At 46.7% G+C, this 12,055-nt stretch overlaps 1 protein-coding gene across 1 annotated transcript in view; it reads left to right on the forward strand.

The window, feature by feature from the left end:
* The first annotated feature begins 374 nt into the window (after positions 1-374).
* Positions 375-12,055, forward strand: part of LOC140421195 (calpain-5-like) — a 238,187-nt gene continuing 226,506 nt past the window's right edge. The window contains exons 1-2 of the mRNA XM_072505707.1: positions 375-410; positions 624-802. Coding sequence (XP_072361808.1) covers positions 638-802 — 165 coding nt within the window. The 5' untranslated portion in view covers positions 375-410; positions 624-637. The remainder of the gene's footprint in view (positions 411-623; positions 803-12,055) is intronic.

Here is a 12,055-nt window from a genome sequence, read left to right on the forward strand (position 1 = left end):
TACATTCATTGCCTAATCTTAAATATGAAGAATGGACTCTTGATTGTACTACAAAAGACTAATCAAACACATGAACCATAGGTAATGCTTAATTCAGATGAGAAAATGTGAAAAACAATTGTCCAGTGACTTCAGTCGGATGGCAATGCCCTTTAAGACCTTTCATTCTCCACTGGCACTCCTACTGGTTACGTTTCTAAGTTTGTTTTTATTTGGCTTCTTCACAAAATAAAGGGCTCCACCAAACCGTTCTAGCTAATGGGAAACTGCTGAGTCTGAAAACTCCCCATTCAGCTTTCAGAGATGGTAGAGTCTGGAAAACTGCAGGTTAAAATGCAGAGAACTTTGCAGGACAGATGGAGAGTTTGTTATGATCCAGCTGACAGCTCACTTCAAAAAAAATTATCCCTGTAAGTAAGAGTGGCTTTTCATTCCTCAGAAAACTTTCTCAATTGAATTATTTCCATAGCTATAAGTATAATTGCTTCCAGTGATGTTAGAGATCTAAATACAGAGGGGGCGTGTGGGAAATATTTACGTATATTTAAATTTCTTACATACTTTGGCAAGCTTTAACATTGTGTGCACTAATGAAGTTTACGCATGCATTGCTACTATTTTAGTTCTAGACTGAAGGATGGTTCTATCTGTAAAGTTGTACAAAGACCAGCAGTACTCAGCTTTAAAAAAAGAATGCCTTCAGCACCATCGACTGTTTGAGGATCCAGAATTTCCTGCTACGATCGAGTCGCTCTTCTATTTCAAGTCTCCTCCAGGACCAATTGAGTGGAGACGGCCGCAGGTAATCATTTATTCACTGTTTAAAGTCTGACATCGTTGATAGGAAATGGCAACGTCTGTCATAAACATAGTGGTATGGTGTGGTTTAATTCTTTGCTGCTATTATGTTGGCAAATGTTTAAGCTGGATGTTGATCGCATTGTGTTGTTCAAATGAAGCCTCACCCTGGTTGACACAGGAAGAAACCAGAGGGCTTTTTTGAAGAAAAGGGAAAGAATGCAGGGATAGCTGGATTTGAAGCCCAACTCTATGTTTTCAGGGACCAAACTTCAGTACAGCTGGAAACATATCAATATATTCCTGATATTAAGCAAATTGTTACCAAGCTTTGAATTCTGCCTAATTCAGTCAGTCCCTTAACAAGCCTGGTTAACGAATTAAAATATACCTCTTGACCTGTGGCACACATAACTGGTTCATATTGAAATGGCAGCTCACCTTTGGAATAATGTCAGTATTATCACTTTATTCACCATGCTTATTTTGGTTATCTTTACACTTTGTTGTCAATAATGAATTGTAGGCTATTTGTACTGCAGTGGTTTAACCATGCAAAATGTGTTATACATCCCTCATTCGCTGATATCTTTTACATATTTCTAAGGTAGGGTCTGAAGACACGGATTGGGACACTCCAGTGGGATTTACTTGTCCATGGGATTCAGAAGTTCCATTGTAAAAAGGTTAAATGGTGCCTGTTAGAAATGCAGAATGCGCACCTTTATCATTTTTTATGTTCAGTGATATGTCTAAGATGTGAATGTGTGCACGTGATTTTGTGTCTATTTATGTACAACAATGGGTGTTCAATGTGATGACATATGTGTGAGCATATGTCTGTTCATGGTGCAGTATTGACTACTTCTTGATGATACTACAGGCTGGTCAGAATTACATGAGAATCTTCAGACATTGATATTGGCATTGGAATTAATTATTTGTTTCAGGTTAATTTGAGTTAGATAGTTTTTACTTCAGGTACAGCTTTTTAATCCGAATTTTCACTGCTGTTATTTCCCAAAGCATTTCCTCTTATGACATTATGACATTTGTGTAATCTGGCGAATTCATCATGTGTGAAATGCTTAATTTAGGGTGTGCAATGTCGGCAAGGAATTATAGGGAGTGATTGGATTGACTTCTCAGAACTTCAGATTTGAAACTGAAAACACTTCCCAAAAGTAGATTGGATGGACAAAACCTGAAATGTGAACTGGAATTTGAAACTAAAATTCATTTCCTGAATTTAAATTCAGAACTGAGTTTGGATGTTCATTATCTTCAAACAGTGGACGGATAAACCAGCATCTGTCCTCCAATAGCTCCTCGGCATTCATGGTGTACTGTATTACCCCTAATACATACCACCACAGGGAGATTGTTTGTAATTGTTTTTTCTATCTAGAGGGAGTCTTGCTAATTGATACACCTTTCCCCCCAGAGTGGACATCACTCTGGATATTCGCTAATTAATATTGTTTTTCAGAGGCTGTGTCACAGATGAATCTCAATAATTACTAGGGAGTGTCATGGGAAGAGGCTCACTAATTGACTTACTTATCTGGAGTGAGTGTTCGATGCCCTTTTACAGATTAGCCAGGTTGTCCTCTCCCTCTGTTGGAGTAAAATTAGGATTTGCTTTTTAAGAAATCTCAGGATGTACATGACGTGTCACAAATCTAAGGATGATTATACATCATTACAAACTGCTCATTTTAACAAATGTTCAATTGAACCCGAACTGAATCTTCCATGTGACAGAGGATGTCAAACCCCAACAACAAGAATAAAACAAGCTACATGTCCCCTCCTCACATGTTTATATTGACCAGGCTTCAAGGTAACAGATAGCTTTTAGCTATTTCATTGTCCAAAGGAAAAAAAAACATGAGTTATTTGAGTTATGAATTCACTTATTGATTGCATGACAGTTGCTGTGTTCTAAAGATAATTCACCTTATAAGGACTTCAGTAGTGCTGTTAAACCAATTATAAACTAAATTAAAATATATATAAAAATATAGGTGCATCACTGCTTTACTCAAAATATCTCATTCAATAATGTTCAAAAGAAAAAACTTTTCCTTTCTCTTTCACTTTCCTTCTTAAAGCCACTCCGTTGACCTGCAGCATTGTTCAATGGAAGCCCATCACCCTCTGACACCTTGCTTAAGTGACCATTCTTAACATGTACACAATGAGTGTCAGCAGTTTACTGAATCTTGCGGCAATCAAGCCTGTTCCTGACATACAAAAATTAACATCTACAGTGTATCTACTTTTTCAATTTGTCTAGTTTGGTCTTGTTGCCTTGCCTTACATCCAAATGTAGTCGATAAGCACTTCTTTTACAAAAAGAGTAATCATCAGCATCTTTTCATCAACTTAAGATGATGTCTATGCAGTAAATCAAACCTGTCAGAAATGGGACAGCTTCATATGGTGCACATTTACTGATGGCTGGAGAGACCAATCCGTGAGAGGCAGGTTGTGCCACAAGTACCACATATGCAGTAGTTATCAGGCGTCATTGCGGGTTGTTGCAAAAAGAATGGCTGTTAAGATTCCTGCACGAAGCACACATCAATAAAGCACTCCAAACTTTGTTATGGCAGGCTAAAGGGAAGAGTGGTTCAAATGAAGGATGTGTTCAATTTCAATTTGTAATTTGGTTTTCCTTCAAATTAAGGGCAGGGTAACCAATAAACAGGAAGTCTCAACAACTCTTTTCTGTTTAAATCAATAAGCAGTTTGGAAATCTATATAAGCACAGTTCCAGTTTGAAACCCTCAGACAAACTAGCCAACTGAAATTTCTGAAAATGATGGGAAACATCAATTAGCCATCTCCAAGAAAGGCAGAAATGAATTCAGAGAAAAAGAACTATTGTACACATTTTCATGTGATGTGCAAAACAGGTTAGCTTGATTATTAATGCTGTGACCCTTTTAGTATTTTGTTTACTCTCTTGGCGAAATTTTACGACCCCATTGCGGTCAGGGTGGGGCCGGAAACTGCAACGAGCCAAAGTCCATTGACTTCGGCCGCACTGGAAAATCCCACTGACGGGAAGGGCTGTAAAATTCCATCACGAGCTATGTAATAGACTTTGCACTCGAAATGTATGTAATCTTATGAGACCGTTGATTATTTACTTATTCATGATTTGGTTGTAAGTTCACTCAACATTTGAAACTTAATGCAAGGACTGCCCTACTGCTGTGCTGATATTGAAGATCAGATTGAAAACGTACGCAGGCAGGTGATAAATCCAGCAGGTACATAATGTTTTGCCTTCCATCCGGCAGATAAATTACAGAAGGGGTGGCCCACTCACAGTTGTAGGAAGTTGAGATTTTGTTCGTGAAAGTAATCTAAATGATTAATTGGGAGTTAGAAGAGTAGAAAAGACCCCAATATGTAACGTTTGTACAACAAAATATTGAAGACTCTCTGCATCTTTGAATGTTTGGGGCAGGAACTCTTCCAATGAACACAAATGGCAGTTTGTGTCAATATTTTTCTCCAGCAATGTTGAGGCAAATCAACATAAATAAACCTGTTACGTGTCAGATTGCCTGGTGGCAAGGTGCATTTCCTTTCCTGCCATTTGACACTTTCATTATTGGTTCAATAGAAGGACACACTTGGATGATTTGTCTGTGGAATTCTAAGTTTGTACAAGGCTGCTTTGTAAAAAAAAACCAATAGTTTGCAATGTTTTGAAAGCTGTAAAAAGATGTCAGTGCTCAAACGAGAATCACATCTGTGCGTTGCAGTTCAGCCTAGGTTCCCAGGTCTCTCTGTGCTTCTGTCAACCACTGGGGATCATTTTGTGTCATCTCTGACCTTGTTACAGTTAAAACCAGCTGTATCCTGTTGTTGAATATTTAAAAACACAATAATTTGCATTATTTTAAATCACAATCAGTTTGGTAATTTTCTGAAATGAAAGGGCAAGATTTTAACTCATCACAGAACTTATCCACTTGCAGAGTCAAAATCAGCCTCTTAAGATTAAGTTCGATGTGATTGAGAGTTTTCACAAAAACTGTCCATTTAACATAAAATGATATGCAGGTGCACAACTAGCATGGACTTCAGAAATTCCTACATCGGCCTACCTGAGGATGCGGCGGCCATTGGAAAATTCAGGATCTAATTCCCTTGAGAAGATGGTGGCGACGCGCCTTCTTGAATTGCTACTGTCCACGTGGCGGAGATGGTCACACAACACAGTTAGGTACATAGTTTGGTCTCAGTGATGGTGAGGAGATGCTACCTATGTCATGATGTTCATGGTATTTCTAAGCATCTATTGCCTTTGTCCTTGTTGGTGGTGCAAGTTAGGAAGCATTGTCGAAGAGCATTGCTAAGTTGCTGCACTAGAGTCACAGTCCGTCGATGATTGAGTGGGTGAATACTTAGGCGGGTGCAAATCAAAATAGTGCTGGGCTTGCTGGGTGCAGGTGCATTCTTCGAGGCTGGGAGATTACTCCATCACACTCCTAACTTTGTGTCTTGTAGATGGTGGAAAAGGTTTGTGGGAAGTCGGAATGTGAGCCACCCATCATAAAGTACCCAATTTCTGACAGAGTCTAGCATTAGTAACCATTACATGGTTGATCTATTTCAATTATTGGTCACTGGCGAGCCAAGGCTGTTGATGTTGAACTAGACCATGAAAATGCTTTTAAATGTCCAGGGAGGTGTTTACGATCTCACTTGCTGATGATGGTCATGGCTTATCACCAGTGTGGAACAAATACTATCACCCACTTAGCATCTTAGCCCTACACGTTCTCCAGTCTTTGCTGCATACCATCATAAATGCTTATGTTCCCTAGAGAAATTGTGAATGGAACTGATCACAGTGCAGCCATTAGTGTACCACCCCATATCTACCTTCTAGTAACAGGAAGGTCACTGTTGAAGCAGCGGACCACAATCAAGACTTGAATGAGGTCAAGGGGAATTCCTGAAATTACGTCGTGTGACTGAAGTAATTGGCCTCCATCAACCGCAACCATCATCTTTTGTGAAAGATATGCCCCAAGCAGCTGAAGGTTTTCTATCTGATTCCCATTGACTTCATTGTTACTAATGTTCCTCTTGGACCCCACATGTTCAAATGCTGCCCTGATGTCAAAAGCTGTTATATCAGTTTGACTCTCACCCCTATTATGATCCAAGACCAGACCACAACGGTGACTAGGATATTGGATCAAAATCCCAATGTTTTAGTTTATTGTAAGACTCTTTGGCAAGAATGATTCACTCCAGGAGTGATTGCATGAAGAAATAGGGATTTGGTATTTTGAAAACAGCTTACAATTACCCCTTACACCTTACTACTCAATTCCCCATTAATCAATAAGAAAAGAAACATACAGCTCTCAATCCATACTTGGTTCACAGAATAGATTTGACTCCTGTTAGAACTCCTACAGACTCTGGCTGAATATCTTCAAAAATCTGGTTCACCTGGAGTGTTTCAGCTTCTTCCTTGCCCTCATACAAGACTTCTCTGCTTTAATTATTATTAATCTTTTTCACTATTTGTTGTGAGAGAAAACTACCTTTACTTGTGGTCAAAGCAAGGGCTGCCAGCTCAAACTTCAACTCCTCAAGCTTTCTCAAACTGTCTCTGAATCGCTTAGCTCCACCAGCAATGACAGCATCTTCCCAAGCTGAAACACAAATGACCTCTCCAGGCTAAAAGTACATCAAGTCCCCATGCACTTTTCCCAGTCAAACAACAGTGCATTAGCCTAATTGAAAAACACATTCCTCTGGTCAATTTCTCCTTCTGGTTCCTAAGCCCTGCAAAGAAAATCCTTTTTAAAAACATGGTCACTGCAGTCAAACACACTCTAAACCCAGGCTTTAACTTTTATATTGCCCAATATATAGAATCCAATATTCCTAAAATTTCACATTCGTTGTACCCCAGCACCAGCTTTGAGCTCATGTTCAGATGAAGGCTGAAATCGGGTCACGTGCCAAGTACTTTTTCTACAAACAAACTGATCATGTTATTGGTACATCAACATCACTTGATATCTCTGTTGTAATCTCCATTCATCACTTGCTAATGATTGGAAAAAAGTTGATAAGGTGACAATTGATCAAGTTGGATTTGTCCTGCTTTTTGTGCACAGGACATATGCAGGCAAGTTTCCACATTGTTGATTCACAAGAACTAGGTACAGGAGTAGGCCACCCACCCTGTCGATCCTGCTCCACCAGTTAATATGATCATGGCAGATTGGATACTTTTTAAAAAAATAATTTTTATTAAAGGTTTTCATAAAATATCAATAACAAAATGAGAAAGAAAAACGAACCCAACATGATTAAGTACAAAACACAATCTAAAAAAGCAACCCCCCCAAACACCTCCCCCCCGTACATAAATAATAAATTAACATTACCACCCCGACTTAACACATCAGGTGTATACACCCCCGCAGACCCTCCAGTGTAAATAACATAAACAAAAATAAATTAACCCCCCCCCCCCCCCCGAGCTGCTGCTGCCATTGGTCAATGTCTATCGTTCTGCCAGAAAGTCTAAGAACGGTTGCCACCGCCTAAGGAACCCTTGTACCGACCCTCTCAAGGTGAATTTCATCCTCTCCAATTTAATGAACCTTGCCATATCGCTGATCCAGGATTCCACGCTTGGGGGCCTTGCATCTTTCCACTGAAGGAGAATCCTTCGCCGGGCTACCAGGGCCGCAAAGGCCAGAATTCCGGCCTCTTTTGCCTCCTGCACTCCCGTCTCCTCTGCCACCCCAAATATTGCGAGCCCCCAGCCCGGTCTGACCCTGGATCCTACCACCCTCGACACCGTCCTCGCTACGCCTTTCCAAAATTCCTCCAGCGCTGGGCATGCCCAGAACATATGGGTGTGATTTGCTGGGCTCCCTGAGCACCTAACACACCTGTCCTCATCCCCAAAGAACCGGCTCATCCTTGTCCCGGTCATGTGTGCCCTGTGCAGCACCTTAAACTGTATGAGGCTGAGCCTCGCGCACGAAGAGGAAGAATTCACCCTCCCTAGGGCATCTGCCCACGTCCCCTCTTCAATCTCCTCTCTCAACTCCTCCATCCACTTACCTTTCAACTCCACCACCGAGGCCTCCTCCTCCTCCTGCATCACCTGGTAAGTTTCCGAGATCTTCCCCACTCCCACCCATCCCCCCGAGAGCACCCTGTCCTGTACTGTGTGTGGCAGTCGCCGCGGGAATTCCACCACCTGCCGTCTGGCAAACGCCCTTACCTGTAAGTACCTGAAGGTGTTCCCCGGGGGGGAGCCCGTACTTCTCCTCCAGCTCACCCAAGCTCGCGAACTTCCCGTCCACAAACAGGTCCCCCAACTTTCGTATCCCTGCCCTGTGCCACCCCGAAAACCCTCCACCTGTTCTTCCTGGGGCGAACCGGTGGTTCCCCCGTAAAGGGGTCCACGCCGAGGCACCAACTTCCCCCCTATGCCGCCTCCATTGCCCCCAAATTTTGAGTGCCACCACTACCACCAGGCCCGTGGTATACCTCCTTGGAGGGAGCGGCAGCGGCGCCGTTGCCAGTGCCCCCAGATTCGTACCCACGCAGGATGCCGTTTCCAGCCTCTTCCATGCAGCCCCCTCCCCCTCCATCACCCGCACCATCGTCGCATTGGCGGCCCAGTAGTCCCCACAGAGGCAGCGCCAGACCCCCCCTATCTCTACTCCGCTCCAGGAACACCCTTCTCACCCTCTGAGTCCCTCGCGCCCACGCAAACCCCATTATACTCCTGTTAACCCGCCTGAACAAAGCCTTCAGGATAAACACGAGGAGGCACTGGAACAGGAACAAAAACCTTGGGAGCACCGTCATTTTGATTGACTGCACCCTACCCGCCAAGGACAGCGGCAACACGTCCCACCTCTTGAACTCCTCCTCCATTTGCTCCACCAGACTTGTAAAGTTAAGCCTATGCAGGGCCCTCCAGCTCCTGGCCACCTGGACCCCCAAATATCTGAAGCTCCTCTCCACCCTTTTTAGTGGGAGCTCACCAATCCCCCTCTCCTGGTCCCCTAGGTAAACTACGAACAGCTCGCTCTTCCCCATATTGAGCTTGTACCCCGAAAAGTCCCCAAATTCCCTAAGGATCCTCATTACCTCTGGCATTCCTCCCACCGAGTCCGCCACATACAGCAGCAGGTCGCCCGCATAAAGCGACACCTATGCTCCTCCCCACCCCGCACCAACCCCCTCCAGTTCCTCAACTCTCTCAGTGCCATAGCCAGGGGTTCAATCGCCATTGCGAAGAGCAGGGGGGGACAGGGGACACCCCTGTCCCGTCCCTCGGTGCAACCGAAAGTGCTTGGACCTCCTCCTATTTGTGGCCACACTCGCCATCGGGACCTCATACAACAGCCTCACCCACCTGACAAACCCCTCCCCAAACCCGAACCTCTTCAGCACCTCCCACAGGTACCCCCACTCTACCCTATCAAAGGCTTTCTCAGCGTCCATCGCCACCACTATCTCCGCCTCCCCCTCCCTCATTGGCATCATGATAACGTTCAAAAGCCTCCGCGCATTCGCATTCAACTGTCTCCCCTTCACAAACCCCGTCTGGTCTTCATGGATGATCTGCGGCACACAATCCTCAATCCTCGTGGCTAAGACCTTCGCCAGCACCTTGGCATCTACATTTAGCAAGGAAATCGGTCTGTAAGACCTACATTGCATGGGATCTTTGTCCCACTTCAGGATCAAGGAGATCAGTGCCCGGGACATCGTCGGGGGTAAAGCCCCTCCCTCCCTTGCCTCATTAAAGGTCATAACTAACAGCGGGCCCAACAGGTCCATATATTTTTTATAGAATTCGACCAGGAAACCGTCCTGCCCCGGTGCCTTCGCCGCCTGCATGCTTCCTATCCCTTTGATCAACTTCTCCAGCCCAATCGGGGCCCCCAGTCCCACCACCAGTCCCTCTTCCACCTTTGGAAACCTCAATTGGTCCAGCAAATGGCCCATCCCTCCCTCCTCCCGTGGGGGCTCGGATCGGTACAATTCCTCGTAGAAGTCCCTGAAGACCTCATTGATGCCAACCCCACTCCGCACCACGCTCCCTCCCCTGTCCTTAACTCCCCCGATCTCCCTAGCTGCCTCCCGCTTCCGAAGCTGATGCGCCAGCATCTGGCTTGCCTTTTCCCCATACTCGTAGACCGCCCCCTGGGCCTTCCTCCACTGCACCTCCGCCTTCCTGGTGGTCACCAGGTCGAATTCGGCCTGGAGGCTGCTCCTCTTCCTCAACAATCCTTCCTCAGGCTCTTCTGCAGACCTCCTGTCTACCCTCACCATCTCCCCCACCAGCCTCTCCCTCTCCCCCCGCTCCCTCCGTTCCTTGTGGGCCCTAATGGAGATCAGCTCTCCCGCACCACTGCCTTCAGTGCCTCCCATACCATCCCCACTCAGACCTCCCCGTTGTCGTTGGTTTCCAAGTGCCTCTCTATACTTCCTTGGACCCACTCGCTCACCTCCTCGTCCGCCAACAGCCCCACCTCCAAGCGCCACAGCGGGCGCTGGTCCCTCTCCTCCCCCATCTCCAAGTCCACCCAATGCGGGGCGTGGTCCGAAATGGCTATTGCCGAATACTCAGTATCCTCTACTCTCGCTATCAGCGCCCTACTCAAAATGAAAAAATCGATTCGAGAATAAGCCTTATGGACATGTGAGAAGAATGAAAATTCCCTAGCCCCCGGCCTTGCAAATCTCCAAGGGTCCACCCCTCCCATTTGGTCCATAAATCCCCTCAACACACTAGCCGCCGCCGGCTTCCTACCCATCCTAGACCTGAAGCGATCCAGTGCCGGATCCAACACCGTGTTAAAGTCTCCCCCCATTATCAGGCCCCCCACTTTCATGTCTGGGATCCGACCCAACATACGCCGCATAAAACCCGCATCGTCCCAGTTCGGAGCATACACATTGACCAGTACCACCCTCTCTCCCTGCAACTTACCACTTACCATTATGTACCTACCGCCATTATCTGCCACAAAGCTCGACGCCTCGAATGACACCATTTTTCCCACCAAGATCGCCACCCCTCGATTTTTGGCATCTAGCCCCGAGTGAAACACCTGACTACCCACCCTTTCCTCAGTCTTACCTGGTCTGCCACCTTCAGGTGTGTCTCCTGGAGCATAAGCACATCCACCTTGAGCCCCTTCAGGTGCACGAACACGTGGGCCCGCTTAACCGGCCCATTCAGTCCCCTTACATTCCAGGTTAACAGCCGGATCAGGGGGCTACCCGCCCCCCTCCCCCGCCGACTAGCCATGATCCCTCCTCGGCCAGCCACGCGCCCGCACCCCACACCTGGCCCGTTCCCCACAGCGGCATACCCCCGTCTCGACCCCCCCCCACTCGCTCCAGCTCCTCCTTGACCTTAGCAGCAGCAACTCGATTCCCCCCCACTCACCACCTACCAGGCCCCGCCACCAACCAAAACACTTCCCAACTTGCCCCAACCACCCCCCCAACCCGAAAGAGAAAAACACAGAGAAAAAGAAACCCAAAACAATGCAAAGGCCCCCCCCCCCCCCCCCCCGCCCCCCCCGAACCAAAAATAGGCATAACATATCCACCGCAGTCCCCAATTGCCCATTCCGACCCGCAGTCTGTGTCCAGCTTCTCGGCCTGAACAAAGGCCCACGCCTCCTCCGGAAACTCAAAATAATGGTGCCGGTCCTTGTAGGTAACCCCCAGTCGCGCCGGCTGCAACATGCCAAACATCACCCCCTTCCTGTGCAGCACCGCCTTCGCTCGATTGTACCCGGCCCTCCTCTTTGCCACCTCCGCACTCCAGTCCTGATATACCCGAACCTCCGCGTTCTCCCACCTGCTGCTCCTCTCCTTCTTGGCCCACCTGAGCACACACTCCTGATCGACGAACCGATGGAACCGCACCAGCACCGCAGGCTCGTTAGCCTTGGGCCTCCTCGCCAACACTCTATGGGCCCCTTCCAGCTCCAGGGGCCCCTGGAAGGACCCCGCTCCCATCAGCGAGTTCAACATGGTGACCACATAGGCCCCCACGTCCGGCCCCTCCAGCCCCTCTGGGAGGCCCAGAATCCGCAGATTCTTCCGCCTCGACCGATTCTCCATCTCCTCGAACCGCTCCTGCCATTTCTTGTGGAGTGCCTCATGCGCCTCCACCTTTACCACCAGGCCTAAGATCTCGTCCTCATTGTCAGAG

The sequence above is a fragment of the Scyliorhinus torazame genome, chromosome 5 (genome assembly GCF_047496885.1).
Source record: "Scyliorhinus torazame isolate Kashiwa2021f chromosome 5, sScyTor2.1, whole genome shotgun sequence".
In the NCBI taxonomy this organism is placed as follows: Eukaryota; Metazoa; Chordata; class Chondrichthyes; order Carcharhiniformes; family Scyliorhinidae; genus Scyliorhinus; species Scyliorhinus torazame.